General features: G+C 40.8%; 1 protein-coding gene across 2 annotated transcripts in view; it reads right to left on the bottom strand.

The window, feature by feature from the left end:
- The window catches only part of si:dkey-215k6.1 (transmembrane protein 132C), a 447,906-nt gene that overhangs the window by 42,985 nt on the left and 382,768 nt on the right, over window positions 1-22,153 (bottom strand). For both annotated transcript variants that reach the window (XM_039771576.1, XM_039771574.1), the window contains exon 5: window positions 20,540-20,683. In XM_039771576.1, coding sequence (XP_039627510.1) covers window positions 20,540-20,683 — 144 coding nt within the window. The remainder of the gene's footprint in view (window positions 1-20,539; window positions 20,684-22,153) is intronic.

Raw genomic sequence — 22,153 nt, 5'->3', positions numbered from 1 at the left:
GAAGAATGTCGAGTGGTGCAAGCGCAGTTACTTAACACGACATACAGTACCTTCAGCTGGCAGGCGTCAGAGACCACCCATCACATGCCTGTCCCTCTCCTTTAAGGCCGGCATTTCATTTTATTAAGTATTGTGTTCTAGTTAAGAAGGCGTTTATTCAGTATGAAATATATTATGTCCCTGGTCAAGGGCACCAAACTACTTCTTGGTGATGATTTTGCTAGCAGTCTTAGAGAAAAGGTGAGGGTGTGTGCCAGGCCAAGCTTGAGAGTACTCTGTAGATGCCCTGGTTTGGTTTTTTAATATGGAAGAGCTTGCTCTGTGAAGGCTGCTATATCCAATGAAGGCTGGTCAATTGAGGGTGAATTCATTTGCCTACATGGCTGAAGATGAGAGTGCAGACCTGCCAACTCTGTTGATCTCACTGCCTCTGGGATTTGCTTCAGATAAACTTAGGCCTTGAGAAGGGGTGTGAAGAACCTGATAAGAGAATTCACTTCAGCCATTGGCTGCAAGAAACAGACAAGGAAGAATAACACAAGTAGGTCTTGGCTGCCAAAGCCTTGGCACAGCAAGATGTCTTCAAGGTCTGCTGCCAACAGAGAGTAGACAAGCTTTGCCGAAATAAAGTTAGAATGGGTCTTCAATCACTACTGTACTGTGACATTTGCATATAAATCACATGCATCACAATGAAAGTGCCTACTGATGTAAAATGTAACATTTAACACAAACTTGTCTTATGAAGATCCACGGAAATGTTAAACTTCCTTGTAACATTATGGCCTGCTGAACAAGCTTTACCCATTACAAAGATCCTGGAGGAACTGTGAACAAGTGAGAATGTGGTGGTATCACAGGGCTCATACATACACTCAGCTTGGAGATCTGCGCTTCTTCAGTGGTGGTGAGCAGAAAAAATCCATGTAGACACCTTGAACCCGGCAGAGTTGTGAGGAGCCAATACTAACTGCACAGCCACTACTGTATGTCGACTTCCTGTGCCAGTGCTTGCCCAGATTGCAGCGTGTAGATAACGTGCCATACTGTACTTGCTGCCTGCACTCTGAAGGTAAGTAGTTTGTCATGCAGTACATGAACATGAGAGGCAGGACAAGAGTCACAGCAGCATTTGGAGGTGAGAATCATGGGTGAAGCACAAACTTCTTGTAAATGGCTATGCAAATTTTACAAGTGAGATTTGAACCAGTTGCTGTTTAGCATATGCAGCCCAGTTGGAGACCAAGTACTGAAAATTGATGAATTGAGCTGCGTGAAATGAGCAGGTGTGAGCTATCATCATATCCTTACTAAATTCGCACAGTCCAGTGGGGGTGAAGGGGTTCAGGAAGCACAGTTCTCGTGGTTAGCAGCGGCTCTGATTTCAGCCTGGAGTAAGTCCTGTGGTGAGCAGCAGGACGTTTGTGAGTCACCACACAAAATGAGCAGATCAGCCCTCAACTGCATTTAATGGCTGCATTTATTGTTTTGGGAAACAAAGGCAATTCTAGAACTCTGGCACTTTCCTGGCTGTTAGAGGCTTCCTCACAGCGAGATACGTTTCACTTCATCTTATTTCCACTGATGTGCACGTACGACCATCACATTCACACTCTTTAGCAAGTGTGTAGACAACTTCTTGTGATTTCCTGTCCATCACGTGTTTTATTGCTGCATCTAAAGTTTTTGGGGACCTCATTGCCTCTCTTTGGCACACAGGCTCTCTTCTAGCTGTGCATCTCCAACCACTTCTCCTCCTCCTGGTGGCCCCTCCACACACAGGCTCCCCTCTCCACACAATGGAGAACCTTAGTGGTTATACTGAGCGGCTGGACCATAAAAAGAGTTTCCCAGACGGGTGTGGAAAGGCTGTGCACTGCTACTTCAGGTGGCTGGCCATGTGCTGGACCTTCAGTCTATCTAATGGCTGCTACAGCACTAGTGGATAAAAAGCTTCTGAAAATCCACACCTCTCATCAAAGTTGTGCTCCCACCTTTTCTGTGTTAACTTGCATGTAATTTGCTGCAATGTTTATTTTTCAAAGAAAGAAAGAAGTCATTATGTATTGAAAGGTAGTAGTGGTTGAGTTAGATGAAAGTAAACGGCATCACTTTTTTCTGTTTACCCATCGGGGTCTGGTCAGGATGCATTTCCAGTTCTCACAGTGTCAGCCTGATCAAAATGCAAAAAACAAAATGAATTTGATGAGTAGTGAAACCATTGGCTCCAGCAGCCCCCCGTGACCCAGTGTTAGGATATAGCGGGTTGGATAATGGATGGATGGATGAAACCGTCCCTGAAGTGTGAGCTTGTTAATGCTGTTTGACACCAGACTTCACTAACTAAAACGTGTTGGTCACCTTAGGAAAGGACAGTCTGATCCAGCAAAATGTGGCCAAACACATTTGAGTATAAATATAAATCTGCGTATGGTGCATCATGCTGATTTAAATTACTGTAACAGGTTCAAATTTGCTTAATCTTAGTTTTAAGGTCATGCAGGGAAACCTGAGCTTATCTCAGGAATACTGGGAACCAGCAGTCTCGGGGCTGGCAAAGGAAAAGGGTACTAGCTGGAGGAAAACCCACAGCACACTTAGCACAGACAACCATGTCCAACCTAGAAAAGCGGATCTGTGCACTGCCATGCCACTGACAGCTGACTGTAGCGTTGGTAAAATGCGGGTGTGAGCATCACCTCCATCAGACAGCAGCCACACTGCTCCCCTGTCTGTCTGAAGATGCTGCAGGAATGGACTTTACCAACTACAGCCTTACAGTATACTGGAACAGTCCCAGTCTGAAAACAGAAGGACGGACGGAGGGCAAACACACACAAACAAAGCAAGTCCAGCTGTGGGTTCACTTGAAGCTCTGAAGGGTATATGTTGTGAGCCCAAAAGATGAAACACAGTTAACTGGTTCACAATTTTTGCAATTGACAGAGTTGGGTGAGAAACTGGCATCTGACGGATTTTAATCCACTTACTCCAAACTGTTAATAGGATCAGGGGTACAGTTTCCTAGCCCCCTTTCTTGGCTCCCACCACTGACTGAGTGACCGATGCTCCTTAGACAAGAAGTGCCAAGTGATGAAATGGGAAAAGCAATAAAATCAAGAAAAATAACAAGAACAAAAACAAAAAAATCTATGTGGAGGGGGGCTAAAGGGGAAAGACGGGGTGTCATCTTTAATTGTTGTGTGCCCATAGAAGCTAGAAGGAGACAACAAGGACATGAGGACTGGCAACTGCATAGAAAACGATGAGAAGGCAAAGAAGTAGAGGAATGGCATTGAAATGACGATTGTGCAACTGCAGTGCTCTAATAATATTATTATTATTCCTTATTATTCGACTGATGGCCTTTTCCCAAGCTGACTTACAACATCTTAAGTTACATTTGGCTGCATTTCGTTTGTGTTACCAGTTGGAGTGCAGGCAGCTGAAGTGACTTGCTCAGGGTCACACAGTGTTAGTGGTGGGATGCGAACCCACAACCTCAGCCAAAGCCTTAACTACTACACCACACTGCCTGACAGTAATGTTAGCCATTGGTTAAAAAAAAACACACAATAAAACTACAAATACAATATATACCTACAGCACTGGGAAAAGGTATGAAGGGGCAAGCAGCAGTGTTCTTAGAAACCACTAAATTTTGAAATTAAATGAAGACCAGACGTACGTAACGGGCTTAACCAGGGCATGACAGATGTGATCAAGGAAGCAGAAGTGTTGAGGTAAGATAGTTATTAGTGCCTGATACAGTTTGTACTGATATTACTACTGTGTGTTACTAGAAAAAATATGAATAAAAAGAAAGATATGAAGCGTATGATGTTTTCACATGAAGAGTCTCAGTTAAACAGGTTAAATAAGAGTTTCTAATAAACGTCAGCGCAATAGCTGTAATGGCCTTCAGCAAATGTTGAAAACTGGCCTGCACGTTAACTTGAGCCTCACCAGTATGTCTTCTTAAGCCACTTTCACTCTTTCTCCTTCTCTGCCTTCCTCCTCCATTTGTTTGCATGTAAGACAAGCCACACTTGTAATATTTCTAGCCCGCCAGTGTCAGATTCTATAGAAGGGAGCACAGGGATTACAAAGATACCTACTGTATAAGAAATAACATCTTAGGAAATTCTTACATTTGACAAAATGAGAATATTTGAAAATAGAAAACAATTTGTAAAAAATGCAGGTTTTAGCAAACAGTATTTTTTTAGCATCAAAATAACAGAATACAAAGCTTGCTCCTAAATATGACTAATTGTGGCAGAACATATAAATTTATTTTTTTTACTCCAAATACTGAAAAATTAAATCCAGTAAAATTGTATTCAAATGTAGAATAATTTCACTTAATGAATGACAGCTAAGTACATGTAACAAGGTCGGACCTGCTTAAGTTCATTCAGACTCACAGGGTGGAGCACGAGGCAGCAAACAGCCCTGGACAGGCCCACCATGGTCCACTCACACACACTCAGGCGCAATCTCTGCATCCACCCTGTGCGTCTTTGAGGATGTGTGGAGTGAAACTTAAAAAGGCACAGAAGAGTATTTGGACTCGACACAGCAGAACCAGTGCAGGATTTGAACCCCGGACGTTTGGATCTGCGAGGTCCCGTAGCTCCGCTAGCCGCTGCACTACCTTGCTGCCCCTAAACATAACATAACAAAATGCACTGCAGCTGCCTGCCTTCCTGTATGAACCTGTGCAGGCAGCGGAGTCCCATAACTACCTTTATAACTCTACTCATAGCCTATAAAGGGTCAGGAAATAACACATAATATGCAAAGGGTGCAACTAAGATATATAAAAGTAGTAAAATATGGGATTGCGGCTTGTCTAGCGATGTTGTTTGGTGTATATGAAGAATTCCCCTTTTGTTTGATGAGTACATCTAACCTCACAGCCAGCAGGGCAGCTTGAGAAGGCTTCTGGTTTTGCATAAAGAGTGACTGACTCACACCAAAGTAACATGGGAGGACTATTTTGAAATTTGTTATCCTACTGGTCAAAGACCTGCCACAAATATGCACAGGTAGACATTTATTACCAAAGAAATTGTCCAATCAAGCAAACACTGCGCCTTACAGACACAAGTCCATTTGCCTGTGAGGGCCAAAAGCTGACAGTTTGGGCTTTGGACCTGCATGTCACTTTGATACAAGAACAGGGTTACAGCAACACTGGTCTGCAAACACCCAGCACACACGGCGTAATCACCCGACTGAGCGATCGCCCTGGCATACGGAGGTACACTTATGACCTTGTGAATGCTGCACTTTTTACAGGGGAAATGGCTGAACTTTGAGACAAAGGTAACCTCAGAAATCGAGTAGGCCAGCCTTAAAAAATATGGGCAAAGTAGAAAATTATGGGATACAGCATTTAAACAGGAAAACTGCGAACCTTCTGTATAAATACCGAGTCAACAAATGAGTTTATTCATTGCAGGCAGAGTGTTTCCAAGCCCCTGTAATTCTTTAACACATACCGTACATTGTTAATGCTCCATTTATTGCCATCATTGTGCTTAACAGTCCAGAGGAGTGGGTGTTCAAACTGAGGCTGTCTACAATAGCAAAGTAACGTAATCAAACGTGCATTTCAACATCATAGTGTTGGTGGAGGCGCAGCCCATTCAGGCCCACCCGTACAGGCCCTGCTAGCTACTTACGATGTGCAGTAAAACATGTCTCTGTACTCCGCACACGTGGCGTGAATGACCCTACCATCCTTTGTTCTCATTAAGATGTGGCTCATCTCCAATTACAGCAAGCATGTAGTTACATTGTTCCTTATGTAAATGGCAGCCCCTGCACCTTTTCTGCATAATGTATGCTGCCTTATTATTATTATTGTATATATTTCCAAAATTAAGACAGTACATGTTTAGTCTTGTGCCCATGCTCCTCTGGCTTGTAATTTCAAATTCATTTTTTTACCATTATTAATGCCCATTACTGATTATGATAGTTTAAACTTGATTGGTACTAAATTCTGCCCCCATCACCAGTACCCTCCCATCTCCATCTTCACACTCTCCTCAATGTTTCTATGTGGATGCCATCCCAACACATCAGTGTCCCTCTGCTTCACAGCTAACAGTACAGGTCCCATCTGTTTGAAAAGGGGCCACAATGTCCCACAAGCATCTGCTCCGCAACTCTCCACCAAGATCTGTCCCCCATGTTAAACCTTCTGATCTGCCTGGACTGGAGCTTGGCAAAGGCAGGACCTCAAAGACAATCATGACACTTCTTCTCTTACGCTAAGCACCTGGCAGCAGCTAGCTTTTCAAATATGCCTTACTGTGTCAAGATATTATTTCAATTTGTTACAAGATGAGGAACCAAAAATCAAATGTGGTTGGGCTAATCATTCATTTTACGTGATTCAGTGTCATACAAACCAGCACAATTTAGATTAGACTAGAACGGGCTCCATTAACTGGGCAGATTCAAGGCTATACAATAAAAGATTACAATAAAAATGAGGGAAAAAAAAGAAAGATGAAAATCTTTACAAATTTCAAGGGTGTGTGTGCTTCACTGCACGTACTCAAGGTTAGTATGTGAATGAAGTGTAATGTAAATGTGTCATCTTTAGAAACTTTTATACGAGAAGTTATTGATTTTGCCACACAGTGCAGCCATGTGGGCTGAAGACAGGATCTTCCCTCAGAATCGCTCATATATCATGTCCACAGGCTTGTAGGAATAATGAAAGGAGCACAGAATGTGTACGGTACACGTCATGGTGCAGTTGCCAGGGTTATTGTAACAGCAATCAAGGGAAACTCGACGATTTGAGATGTTTACACATCTGGGGAGTGGGAGCAGCAAAAGTCCTGCTCAAGTGCGAGTCTGAGTGCTTGGCAAGGTGAGTTTATAGCACGGTGCACCACAATGATTGTCATTCGAATTGTAAGGAGCATTATAACTGAGGAAACATGAATTTTATTAGAAGTATTAGCTTCATTCTGTAAACCTTCAGAGTAACTTATCAAGTAAACCCTGAGATGCTCATAAGGCGTCTTAGCGCATGTTTTCCAGATGTATATAAACCAAGTTTGCCTCAGACAGACTATATATATATATATATATATATATATATATATATATATATATTTAATGTATATATATTTAGCCCACCAGCCTCAAACCCAGGAGCACACTCTGTTCTTTGGATGTCAAACAGTATAAAACAGAAACCTCCACCTAGTGTAGCACAGGCCCTTGCTGCTGATCTGCCTTATCATGAAAAATGACTTTTTTTGAGAGAACTGTAGTGCTTGTGTTGAATAGCCACATAATGAAATCAAGTAGATTATGCAAATGTAAATATTTAATAGCACTTTCTTCATTATGGCAAGTAATTCCAATTACCCCTCAAGGTCAAACTTTTTGTTTGATCTCCTGTTGAATAATAGCTAGTAATGTTGATTGCAGCTCTTTTTTCAGGTGTCCATGATGAGAAAGCACGGATTTTTATGTCTATTAAATAAATAGATCAATTTTGTTTTTTGCCTTTTTTTTTTAAACAATGTTTTCCATTTCATGAACTCTGCTGGTTACTTGTGTGTAATACATTGTGCTGCTTTAAAGTCCCAGTGGAACTAACTAGAGTAAAATGTATGTGTAGCTATCCTAATTCCTCTCACAAAGCACTTCATCTTCTTGTCATGTCAGCTCACCTTCCTCTCACCTCTGTCTCTCTCTTCCTGTGTCTAGCAATTTCGACTTTCTCTTGGTCATCTCCCTACTCTGATGTTCTCTCGCTTGTGCTCGAGGGCAGTCTTTTAACCTTGCATATCTGGGAGTCAGAAGGTCCCTCATACTCCTGTAGCTCATGTCAAATGCTCATTGACAAGGGCAACACATTTGCCTAGGGATGCGTCTTATTAAGCGGTGCACTGCCACGGTTAACGCAGTGCTGTTAATATGTAAGCCGCTGGTAACCAGCCCACAACTGGTACTTCACAGCTACTGCACATGCAGTTACTTTCATTCTATATACAGTAACCGTAAAAACTCATTTACAGCTAAACCAAAGCTGGCACAAGAGTCAGGACATGATATTGGCAATAAGTCAAATCAGAGGTGTTGCGTGGTACTAACCAGCTCAACTTGTGCCAGTGTTTCCAAGCATGTCACATCAGCTATGTGTCTGATTAATGAAGGTAAACATGGGTGCAAACTGCATCATCATCTCCACCGACTTTCCTCTTTTCCTGGTAAGGGCTGCAGTAGCAACAAGTGATGCTGGAAATGTTCAGTCACCAAAGTTTCTCAAGGAATACCCAGATTCTCGGCCTAACATCTCTGCCCCAAAGGAACCTCTACAACCATTTATAAAGGTAAAAGAGTCTAGGTAGAATTAAATGTCAATAAACAAACTGATTTCCATGGAATTCTCAAACTACACGGACCTTCACTGTGGACGCCGAGAGTGCCGTCAATCTGCAGAATAAACTGTAAAGCCATCGCCCTTCGTTTAAAGGCACTTTCTCAGAATTGTTCTGCAGAGCCGTTTTAATAAGCAGATCTCACCTGAATGCTGGGAGAGTTTAGATTTGTGGATATGGAGACAGGATTATTACAGGTCTGGGAAACGTGTTTAATACTTTTTTCTATAGTACCAAAATCAAGTAATGCTAAAAATCCCAAAGACCTGTGTGCTCAGGTAACTGGCAACGCTAAACTGGCCCAGTATGAGTGACTGTACCCTGTGATGGGCATGGCATCCTGCCACGGGTCGGCTTTCCTGGGAAAGCTCTGGCCACCCTCTTTCAGTTTACCTCTCTCTCCAGATGATCAGGATAATTTATGTGTGTGTTATATCACAAATGATGTGATTTCTTCATCCCTCTTTTAGTTTTGAAATTAGTATTTTACTCTGGTTTATCCTTTCTTCAATTCTACTTAACGCTTTTGTATATCCTGTGTTTATTTTTTTATTATTCTATGCAGAAACTACTTGTATTATTTTGTTTTAAGCACCATGAGCATGGGAAAGACACTATATAAATAAAATGCAATATTATTATTAATTTAGGAGATATCAGTTATGAGGCACTACTGGTGTGAAAATAAATGGACAAATGTATGAATGGCATGTGGGTTAACAGAGTCCTGCTGCACAAATACATACAGTAATGGGAGATTTGTTTGTGACGCAGTACGACTGAAGGACACATTTGCTGCTCTTGGTGCTCACTGGTTCCATGCAGGTGCTTTTTGTTTTGTTCATGGTTGTTTGTTTTTTTTAATTCAGGTCCACAGGAGTCCAATAAATTTCAGTGGCACTGTGCTTTGTAAAGACATCCAGTGGTTGGTTATCACAAATGGCATACAGTAATGGATTAAGAGCCAGCTAAAGAATGGTACTTGTACTAGACATGCATTGACTGACTAATTCACTGTAGAGTTTCTGATTAGCAATGTTGCTATGAACAATAATGATAGGCTGTAGTAGCGGACAAAGATTAAACATGCATTAATGTGCATCAGGATGTCATTCAAACATTTTTACAGTTTACCTTTTCAGGAGTACAAAGAACAAAAACGACAATAGCGTAATGAAAGAAAAAAACAAGTCTGCCTTGCCAGAACATCTTAATGTACTCGCTTCTGAATGCTTTGTTTTGGGGATAGCTGCACTTATGAAAATGAAGTGTAGCATCTGCATTGTTCTCATATAGGCTCTGATGCACACAGGATTGGCTCCAGCTCCCCTTGGCGTATTCTACAGGATGTGCAGGGTTATAATGGATGAATGAGTTCATAAATGGACCATCAACAACCACGGAGTGAAGACAAGATTTTAGCATGTTTGTGACACATGAGGCAGAACAAGTTGGTTTTTTTTATCACCTTTAATATTCTCACTATTTTTAAATTAAATTCTGTGTGTGTGTGTGTATATATATATATATATATATTTAAAATTTATTTTTATACACACACACACACAGGTAAAATTCCGTTACAATGAACTGCCAGGGAGGGACCTAAAAAATATTTCACCTGTAATGAGATTCTGTATTTGTTACTATAGTGCTTTCTTTGACTTGCATCCAGGCATTTGCAGTCATTTCAATAGCTTCTTTCACGTTAATTTTAACCTCCTCCTGCCTACAAGTTATGCTGACGAGAATTTTTCTCAGCATTTCCTTGTGATAATACACTTTCAGAGTGTGAATGATGCCCAAACCCAATGGTTGAAGCACTGCTGTGCAATTGGGTGGGAGGAATTCAACGCGAACATTATCTAAATGTGGAAGCATGTTGTGGGCAGCACAGTTATCAATCAGAGGCCAAATCATCCTTTTCTTCTTCATACTGTGAGGTTTCTGAACTCTTTCGAGAACCCAAACCACGGGAACGACACACTGAAGTGCGTCCCGAAGTGCGATTGCAGCGTCTGTGGAAGATTGTCCGTTGCTGGGGCAGGGCAAAAACAGGCTCATAGTGCTGCAGTGAGGCGCCACAGAAGCAAATCATAAAAGATCGGGGTCACACTATAAGTCCCTGTCTTGCACCCCAAAACACGAGGCTTAGTCTCAGTATTTTAGCAAATCCAGCTTTATTCAGCTTGAAACAGGATCTGCCACTCTGTTATACACAGACACAGCAGTCAGGCAGCGTTGTGGCCAGATCAGTAACCAAGTAATCCTGTTATTTGCATTTACAATGTACCTTGCATCACCCACCGAGATCTTTTCTGTTTGCTTCAGTGAAGAGTCGCCCCAGTGCTGTGCCCCAGCAACAGATAAACAGTCTTCCACAGACACAGTGATCGCACTTCACAACGCTCTTCAGTGTGCTGTCTAGTTGGGGGAGGGCCCAAGAGAGTTTACAAACCTCACATTTTCTTGAATGAGTGCCACATTAATAGGAATGTTTCTTGAACGAGCATCACTGAACCACAAAACTGTTTTTTCGACATCTTCAAATGCAGCAGTTTACATACATATGCAACCTGAGATTTTTCTTCCTTTTTTTGCTCGGTCTTTAAAGAAAGTTGACAGCGTCGATGGCAAAATTCCAAATTCACTGTCAACATCTTTTTTCTTTTTGCCCCAATCAAAAGCTGCAAAAATGTAACTTTTTTTTTTCTAATATGAAGTGTTATAATTTTTTCGTGTCTGCCGTTACTATAGGAGGTTGACAATGAGTTAAATTCCAATGGATGTTTTTCAAATGTTGAAGAGCAATAAGCAAATGGTATCACTGAAAACCACCGAAAACAAAAACAGCAAAAAAAAAAAAAAAAGTACGAGGAAAGTTTGAAGATGGAAAAGAAAATTACAATGTTTCTGTTTGGAGATCATTGTGCACAACTGAGCTGCGGCCACAGAACTAACTGCTCTGTGGATGAATCATTGAGGCATTTCAAGGTCTTTTGTGCACTTCGTTGTAATGAAAATATCTGCTGAATTTACTTCGTAGTAACGAGATTGTCAGGACCATAAAAATACTTTGTTGTAATGAAAATTTTGTTGTTCATTGTAACAGAATTTTACCTGTGTGTGTATATATATATATATATATATATATATATATATATATATATATATATAGTTCAGTAATTATGTTAAAGCAATGAAATGTGCATTTATTCATTTGTGTACTTATTCTGCTTGTCCCTTTTTTTAGTTTTACAGATAGCTGCAGCCTTCTCCAACAACATCATTCACGTAACCCTAACTCTAATGTGATATTTACCTTTATATTTAAAAAATTCTCTTTTGTTTTCTAAAAACCACAAAAGCCCTTACTCTCCTTTCATGTAAAGTCAAACACCTTGCTATGTTTAAATGTCTGCTCAGTTTCTTTCCCTTTGGCTCGCTTCCTTGCTTGTGTCTATGGTCCTGGTTTCAGATGTGTGCTCGGGCCTGTTGGTTGTGGGCCCAGTAATTGCCTTTTGCTGTGCTATACTCTACTGCCTTTTCCCTGGCTTTGAGAAGACACGTGACAGATGGTCATCAGCACACTACTGTCAGTGCTGTGTCTGGCATTAGAAAATACCCAGTGTGCCTTTGCAGACTGGAAAGCATGTGGCCCAGCCAACTGCAGTGATGCATGACACTTTGTGTAGTGAGAGGCAAGTGGAGCAATGGGGCAGTTTCCATCTGAGCGTCAGTGATAGCTGTGGCAGAAAGACAGAGTGACAAATGGAGCACATGTTTTATATACTGCATATATACACTCTGTTTTTAAAGTCAAAAAATGTACTGCTGTAAAAGAGTAAGGGTCATGAGGGTAATGTCTGTAATATCTGAAAGAGCTAATAAGATGACCAACAGACAACATACAATCATTCCAGGAGCAGAGATTCCGAGTGTGCCAATGGCTGACGGTACGAGGCATCAAATGCTGGATACACTAACAGAAACATGTACAGCTACCAAAAACACTGCTGGGAAGTGACCCTGGGAAGTCCAAAGAATAGCAGTATGAGCGGGACTTGTACAAAATGTATGGACGTGTGCGGCACTGAAGAAGCAGAGGCCACCAAGCTCTTCACCTTGTAGAATGTTTGCCATGACTAGGAAACAATCAGTCTGAACTGTAAAAAATAGTTAATTTTACAAAGGAAATTAGAAAAGCATTGTCTGACTAGGCATTAAGACTGGTAATTTGAAAAAAAAACTCTAAGCCTGGAAAAGGTCTTGAAGGAATTTCAAAAAGGAATGGCTGATTATGTGGAGAATGTGATGTATTTAATGAAAGTAGTGGCAAACAAAGTCCTGTAGTCATTTTGGGCCAGTTTCATATAGTTTCTGGAAGCAGATTATCTGCTGATTTCATTGTCCATTTGCTCATCCATACAAAACCAAACAAAACCCTCTTCAATGTATCCCACCAGTCTCCAACATCTTTAGCCCTGTTAACTGTCAGGTTTACTTCTCAACTCAAATCCCCTAGCCTGACGCTTCAGCAGAGACCACCCACCTGCCACATTGCTTTCAGGGTCAGTGATTCTGCTACCAGATATCAAGGATGGCTGTCCGAACTGTTCCCCTTGAACAGGTACATCCTAGACCCAGTCTGTCTGGTGAGGTCAGGCCTTTGGCTCTGTCCTCCGCAGGGCTCTTTCTCGCCATTTGCTGTCCTAGAGTACTGTCTTCTGAGCCCTCCCAATTATTCAGTTGTTGTCATAGCATGTGCAGAAATTAACGGGCATTTCATCATCGTCACCTTTCTACACACTGGGCATAAGAAGGGGTTTTCCTGTCACCTGTATGTGTGATGCTCTCTCATTAACTGCTCCTCCAGGGCTCCTTCACTGCTTAATGCCCATCTAGTAGTGTCTTGTCCTTTTGTACCAGCCTCTGGTCAGTGGCACAAGAGCAATGAGCACAGAAGAACATAATGAGAGCACCAGAAAACAAATGGCAACAGTAGGATAACAAAAGCAAACAATAAATGCTGATGATGGAAGTCTGGAACTGAGTTGCTGTTTGGATCAAGACAGCAGTCTCATCATGAATACAGTATTAGATATGCTTCTGCTCCTTGAAGAAATGCATCAATATCAAAACTCCCCTTCAAGTTAAATAAAAATCAGATCACAAAATAGGCATGGATTAATGGGTGTGCTCTGTAGTGGGCTCAGAAATGGTACAGACAGAGGCAGTGCTAAACTTGTGTCACCACTAGAAACATCAACGGTGCAGATGAATACAGCTGTAATGAAGGTTACGAGATGTTTTTACAAAGTCCGTTCAGACACCGAGCTCTGGAAGAAGACATTAGGAAAGCAGGGTCCACCCTTTCTACTAATGCCTCCTCCTCCTCCTCTTAATGTCAGCTAATTTTGAATGTGAGGAGTCAGGAGGACCACCATCAAGAATTTCCATTTAGCTCTGCATGTCTTTCCTAGTCAAGCAACAGGCAAATGCTCATTGTCCATCCCAAACAAAGACATCTGATTGCTGAAGGGACCGCTTGATGATGTTTTCCTTTGATAGTCACTCTGAAATTATACCTTGTAGTGCTGCCACTTGAAACATGACACACTCAAGTGTAGCTACTTACATGAATCTCTTTACAAAATACTTTCCTACACCATCAACTGACCAGCAGCTCTGTTCATATAAAACTAGCAGCATTAACTATTTGTTTTTTTTATGGAACGCATGGCACCCTTACCATGACAGGATAGGGGACATTTAAAGATGTGCTACTGGAGTGATAAGCTAAGTGAGTGTAAGACATTGACATTGGTAAAGTAATCAGTTTAATTTCCAGTAATAGAAAATGCAAAGGAAATCAAATAATGTTGTTATGATCCACGCCACGTATTAGCCACTGTGAATATCTTATGTTTCTAGAATAATATGACTTAATATGTTTACTATGATGAGACAATTAAACCATTCATTTTTGTTATCACTTACACAGTTGTGATTATTACTTTGTATATATTTCTGTACACAAAAAATAAGTAAGACCAAGTTTAAAAACACAATATCACAGACTTGCAGTGTACTTAGATACGCTCCCATCTGTGCTGTTGGGTAAGACCCGTAGACCAGTCTACTGAATATGAGACATTAGTATGGTTTTCTGCACTCTTTTTCACAATGAAATGAACTTTTTAGTGAAGTTGGCTTTTTCTGGGCCTCGGGGCTGCGGCACTGATCCATTAGTGAGGACTACGTTCTCTTAGGTTGGCTGCAGATAGTCACAAGCTTCTTCTCAGTCAGACATGTGATGCCTTTTAAACTGGGAGAGACACTTGCATGATTTTTGAAGCATCATGAAGAACTGTGAATAGTGCAGATGGACATGACCACTGACTACTGCCTGAAACAGAACCTGCTACTTTGTGCTCGCTGCCCTTTAAATATCCATGCTATTTTTTTGCTGCAGACTTTGGTTTCACCTAAACCTTCTAGGCACCATGCACAATATTTTGGATTAGTCAAAATACAGAGCAGAAGACAACGTTTCAACCAATGTAGCAAGTTCATTCTCTTAATGATCTTAGCCATATTGATTGGCCACACTACAATGCATTATGTCTTCTATGGTAGGTTTGCAAAATAACACACAAATGGCAGAAGCCAGCTAATTGTCTTCATTCAAAACTTTTTGTTGTTACTATTTCTACTCAAGCATGACTGTTTAGGGTGTGTAACTGTATATTGTGTGTAGCTGATATCCAATATTGATTCCAATGCATTCAAAACTTGTCACATATAAAGAGCTCCCTGCCCGTTCAATACTTAGGTTCACAGTAACTTCAAAGGCCTTATGGCCCAGTGCAGTGGGACGAAGCCTCATTGTGCCGCTAGTCTTGAGATGGTGCGACTACACACCAGTTACATATACTACAACACAACTTACTCTGCCTAACAAAACGATTTTAAATTAGAGAAAGGGCCTCGAGATGAGCAGCTAAAAATGGCCAGAAGACAAGCAGAGGGTCAAGTATTGGGAAGGTCTAAACTGATCAAATGAGGCACAAAAAGCATCAACCAGAAATGTTACTCTAAACCCCGAGTATAAGACAAAATAACACTGCAGCCACACAAGGAGCCTCTAGTAGCTCATGTGCACAATCTTAGAGGATGACAAGCAGTGCATCGCTTCAACACCAGCACCTCACTGACATCACAAACATCCACTTAGAACCAGCAAACTGTACAAAACATTGGGGCCTGCAAAGAAGAGACTATAAAATGGCTTGACAGTAAATAAGATTACAATGTAAAAAATAAACAGCACCTACAAAATCAAATGCAATTTCCAAAATAATAACTACAATTAATTCTGTAACTTCAAAAACCCAAAACTCACGACAGAACCAATGATTATCTTGACATTGCAAATTCAAATGGTATGCTGAATATATGAGATCTGCAGTACAATGAATTGGAGAAGACAAACAGGTGATTTTAACAAAAGGCAAAATGTGCAAAAAGAGAATAAAAAATAATAAAGTCAAACGTACAAACTGCTGAATCCTTATTTAATCCCATTCACTGAAAAATTCAATGATTTAATTAATTTAGAATGTTAGAAAAGGAACCTAGAGTAGAAGCACTACAAAAAAGGATAAAGAAAAGACCAGAATTGAAGCAATGGAGATAATGAGTGAGCAAAGAGATCTATCCTTTACATACTCGACCACTTTGTCCAACATCATAAGAAAGGAACATGAATAAAAGAAATGGATAACACGCATAATCCATAAGATGGTAGAGAGAAAGGAAAAGGGGATTAAAAGGTGTAGGAGATACTGCTGTCTGCACGACAAGTGGAGCAGAATAACTGAGAAGACATTTGAGAGTTGAATGGGAGCAGAAAGTGCCAATCGCATATCACTGGGCTAACAAGGAGAATCGATCAAATGACAAGAAAAGGAAGAGGGCTGGCAAGAGTGTTAAAAATAAGAACAGTAAACGAGAAAGACAGAACATGGCAATGCAGGCAAGACACAGACCTACAATACTGTACACTGGCTGGCTTTGTGCTATCAGAGAAGGGCCAGACATACAGTAGGTAGTCAAAGAGGAAGTTCATGGAGTGGTCTCGCCAACTTGTCTTTTCTTTTCTAAAATTCCACCCAAATTCAGGGAAACAGGAGATGTATGAGATGGTGACAACTATGTGGACAGATAAACAGTTCTTAAGAAATGACAAAAGAGTGTGGTCGGAGAGGAGACAGAGAAAGGGCAATAAGAATCTCGAGGGTTTGTGAAACTGAGACAAAAAAAAAGAACAAAATGAAATGGCACAACTTATATGGTTTGCGTATTTCTCAGATGTCTAGTGCACCTCATGAATATCTCTTGCAGTTTTGTTCAAAATTTATCATATGATTTAATGTTGGGATTCTGGGAAAGCTTCCACTTTTATTAAATCTGGAATTGATTTGCTTTTGAATTTTCTGCGTTTCTGAAATGTACCCGCTCATTTTAAGAAGCAAGGCCGCATACGGCACCTGAGCAAACCCAATCACAGTGACTGACTCTCTTGACTCTTCTGATGCTCCACTGAGTTGCGCTCCTTGTGATTGGCTTGCTGATTGAAAAATGTTATCAGTTCTCATTGCTGAGTTTTTAAGCAAAGATAAATAAGCAGTGAAAGTATTGCCGTGTGTACAAAGTTCAGGGAAATTGTTCCATGCTGTAGCGCCATAAGAAACATAATCTGCCTTGACCACTGATGGACACACCTTATTGAACTCCAGCACCATATGCATGTCTCAGACACTCTAAATCTGATACTGTAGGTGAACTTCATAAGATCTCTGCTTTTGATTTCAATTCAAGCAAGAGTTTTCTATTCCTCTCATGCTTGGATTGGTGCCATGGATAAGCAATACATAATTATTTTTTTTTTTGTTTTATAATAAGGGACTACATTCATAATTTTAGTTGAATTATAATAAAACAAGCCATGTTCCTTGTCGAAGACAGGTAATGACATAAACGTTAAAACATTTGTTGTCTCTTACCCTTCACATACCTTCAGTGCCTTTCCTTTGTATCCGTGTGTGTCTGAAGTTCTCTTGACTGGTGCCCACCCCAGGCCCCCTGGTGTCAAGCTCATTCCCTTAAATCCTCCCCCTCAGCCCCTCTCATTATTTTTGAGGTGCCTTACTCACTCGCTGTCTGCTTTTATACTTCCCATTTTTGAAGGTGACTCGTATCAGTAGGCCTCCTCCGCGTGTGTCTCACGCTCACACCTCCTCTTTCGATCAGGTCACTAAAGCCAGACTGACCAATAGGAGATTGCTCACAGGGACTGGACTCTTACAGACCTTAGTGTTATATTATATAGTAGATACTCACACCAACAACTCAAAAAAAATTGAAATGAATCACATTCAAAAATGGATGGCCACGAAAAGGCTCACTCATTTTTAATTGAATCACACGTACTAAAACTGCTTATAATAAGCAGGGGGTCATGAAACACTCAGAGTCAAATTATTGAAAGAGGGTGAGAATTATGGGCATACATTTGCTTTCAGGAAGTGGGAATCATGCTGTTACCCAAAGGCAGGGTTAGAATGACATCTTGAAACAACTTGTCACAAATTCTGGGCAGAAGGCATGTCACATTTGTGGACTGTAGCTGCTAAATTCACGGCCCACCTCAGTGGCTGACTGACTACAAGATTGTTTCTGAGTTTTCACCCTGATTCCAAGTCACAAAGTGCTCTACATAAGCTGCACCAAGTCAGAGAAATTCTGGTAGCCATTTGATGTGAAAAGTGATGGAATATGAACTGGAAATTAAAATCCAAGCACCATAGACTCAGTCACATTATAACCCCCTTAGAAAATTCAGTGTAATTTAAGAAATTCATTGTGTTTGTTTCAATAGTGGGTGCTGCAACATGTCCAGTGTCTTTTATTACTGGGCCTGCTCACTTATTTCAGTGGTAACATTAGGGGAGACACAAACATCAGATGCAGACATGAAGTTGTAGGCTTGTGGCAGTGTCCCATACAAACAGGATGATGCCATTGGGAAATCTCACTTGAGTGATGAATTTTATCTTGATTTTCTCTTACCGTTGTGTAATGTCCTTTGGTCTTTGACAGTTTTTGCCTTGACTATACTGACACCTAACCTGGGCTTATTAGAGTGACACCGTGAAGAATGACATCTATGCATTTTCTGGTGATGGTTTCTTCTTTACACTGACACTTAAAATTCTTTCTGCATTCAAGGAAGGCCTAGCTTGCTATGAATACGACAAAGGACAGCGTAAGCTTGCTGATACACAGTTAAGACAAATAAGCCACTTTTTGCATTCAAAGAACATGCTGTCCTCCTAATCTGCATTACGGTGCTACAGCGTTTTAAATGACAAACACCACATGCTTTCCATTGAAGAAAGACGTTCCATTCCACAATCTGATGGAAAGCTCACTCGTCAACAGCCATGCAAAACACAAACGGCTTGAAGTGCTCTTCTGTGTGTGTGTGTGTGTGTGTGTGTGTGTGTGTGTATGTGCAGCACTGCAGCTGGGGCATCAGCGACTTTTATGGATCCTTGACGACGTCTGATTTCTGCGTTCTTTAGTGACTTTGCTGTGGCCACTGACATTTTGAAACTCACTTGGCAAGTGCAAGTGTTCATTTAATTGGCATGTTAATCAAGATTCCACTGTACAGGAATAGCAATCCACAGATACTAAGCATATAAGATACTTTAGTTGTTTTAGTCTTGATTTGAACAGATTTCTTCATATTTCATTTGCCAGCCAAAGTGGCACAAGCCCACTATTTTAAAGCACTAGAAAACCAGTTAAATTCATGAGTGACAAGCATTTAATCCCCTTTCCTGAGCAAATATGACTTTTAAGGAATGGTAGAGAAATGCCATTGTCATTTTCAAAGCCACAATAATGGTTGTGCAGTTAAAGATGGTTTCTATAGGAACCATGAGAAGGTGAAAGAAACCGGTTCATTTCCAGAATAAGAATTATATTGATAATATTTTAGGGAAAATTTCATCTGCCAGATGAATGTAAAAAAACCCCAAGCAGCCACATAAATATACTGAAGGCAAAAACCGTGCTCCAGTACAAAGGCTGCTAAAAGATGAAGAGTTTTTGATCATTTATTAATGTGATATAATGGTTTGCAGTTCATTTTAAACTAAACTCTAGGGAATCACTTTCAGGTATCTAGAACCCCACATGACACATTGTTAAAGTTTTATTACTGTGGTAAAATATAAAATAGTCTAAATCAAAACACATTCTCATGCAGTCTCATATATTACAGTACATGTGGAAAAGTCAGCACAAAAAAGCAAAGGAAAGAGTACAGTGGGTTAGACTGCACAGTGCAAGGCACAAGCAGAACATTTCAGACAAAGTCATTATCATCATGGGAGTCCTGGAAACAAACAAAATGGTCGCCTTCTGCTTGAAGTCATTTTCTTGATTTACTTAGGTAAGTTATTACATGAGGCACCCAAGTGATACATGCAGTTTTACCAGCCAATTGTGTGCTGATGATGACGACATGTCACCCACTGGATAATGAGTTCAATCTGTTTGGCTAAATAACCCCTTCATGGAGCAGCAGGGCTGCCTGTACATCAGAACGCCTTACTGTGTCCATGGTGCTCAAGAGAACAGAACTTCAAGAATGCAGCGTATTGTGTAAAGGTCACACACCTTAAACCACAAGTGATACAGACACGCTGTCCTACATGGGGTACATTTGAAGCCACAGATGAAACCCTGCAAATTGACAATGGGGTGTCTCCTTCTTAGGTCAGGTTTAGGTCCCTGTTGACTTTTAAACCACAAAGTACGCAAGCAGTCTTACAATTCAGAATCTTCTCAGCAGAGCATTATGACCAGACATGGCAGGCGAGACGGAGAACTTATACGTATGGTTATCACAAGGGGAGCCACCTGGCACTAGGAGCGCTAAACCTTGTCATTTACCAATGTCTGTACAGAAACAAAGGTCAGAGGTGTGACAGACAGAACACCGACACTTGAGGCTCTCCTTTTCTAGGATGCTTCACTCTCACCTTGATTACATCTTCATCAGATGACTGGCACTGCAGGGCTTCGTTCACCTCGGCTGTCTTGCCATCTTCTTGCACTGTGACAATCTTCACTGGCACAGCTACAGGCTTCCCAGTTAATATGGCAGTGTTGAGAATTTCAGCATCCTGCAAACAGAAATGTGTAGCAGGTTAGAGGTGCATCATTTAAATTCTGTAGGAAATTCCTTCATTTTTGTCTCATTCTGGAATAAAAAAGAGAAGGGAGTACATCACTTTTTCAGGATGTTTATTCTCATTATTCACTTATAATACCACACTTTTACAAATGCAAAATCTTAGTGTTTGTCAATAACATTTTAAGAAAGATATATTAAACTATTTAGCATAAATGATATAGAAAGCTTGATGACACTGGTGCCAGCAAAGACATGGCAACTGAGAGGAGGAAGCCCTCACCCTGTATCACCTTGTAGAACTTTAATATTAAAACCTGAAACTTCTACTCTGAATGAAAGTATTATTCATATCTGCAGTGCACATGTGGACGAGTGCAGAAGGCTGTCTGGCCAAAACACTCAACAACTTCTGTTTCTGTCCTGAAGTGTTTTTCTTTAATAAAATCCAAATATGTATGTGCATAGGGCAGTCTGCTGAAAAATAACATTGTCTTTTCATTCTTACTGAGTGTTTTAGCAGTTATCAGCCAATGCTGAAGCATGTTGGTCTTGTGCACCTTTTGTAATGAGAAGTTAAGCAAAATGACTCCTTTAATGACATTACATTGGTACATCGTGCCTGAAGAAGGGGCCCGAGTTGCTCAAAAAGCTTGCATAGTGTAATCTTTTTATTTAGCCAATAAAAGGTGTCATTTTGCTTGACTTGTCCTTACATTCATAATGGCTAACACAGTACAACGCCCTAGTACTACTGTTCACCTTTCAAAATATAAGGCTAGGTTACTTTAACTTTAAAACCTTGTCTGTGCCAGGGCTGTGGTGAATGGATCAAGTCTCAATCTGAGAGCCACAGTGCTGTGGAAGATTATTTGTGTCAAAATGAAATGCAATCCAACATTAAAGACACACAAAATTCATTTGGATGTGAACTGTGCAGTACAAATGTGAATTACGTCATGTTTATTACGCCAAAGCTCAATGCAACTAAACCATCAATTGGCCCACTGAGGTGTCAACACTACAGAACAAGAAGACATTCCAACGAAAACTTGCTTTGGAAGGCAACTCCACGCTTACGTAGTCTAATGCTGTTTGTTTGAGGTGTGCACAGTTATCTGTTTGAACTTTCTAAATACCAAATATATGCAAACATTTGTCAGCGTTAATGAGATCAGCTAGCTCTGTGATTACCGGATGTTATACCAGCCAGACATTTTAGAAATTGATGCTAGAAGAATAAAACGCTCCAAAGTGGCACTCCAGCACTGGCCACTGGCCTCCTTCGGCTAGTGGAGTCAGTGGTGTCACCTTATCAGAGACTAGTACAGGGCAAGTGACAAAACATCGACTTATTTTGGGTCACGTATCTATCTTTGTGTGCTGATGGAGAGCACACAGTCGTGACTGCAATGCTGCTTACCCTGCTCATATGGCCGCTGACCCCACCACTTGGCACTGA

This window comes from Polypterus senegalus, chromosome 12 (genome assembly GCF_016835505.1).
Source record: "Polypterus senegalus isolate Bchr_013 chromosome 12, ASM1683550v1, whole genome shotgun sequence".
Taxonomy (NCBI): domain Eukaryota; kingdom Metazoa; phylum Chordata; class Cladistia; order Polypteriformes; family Polypteridae; genus Polypterus; species Polypterus senegalus.
This window is presented reverse-complemented; position numbering and strand designations above follow the sequence as displayed.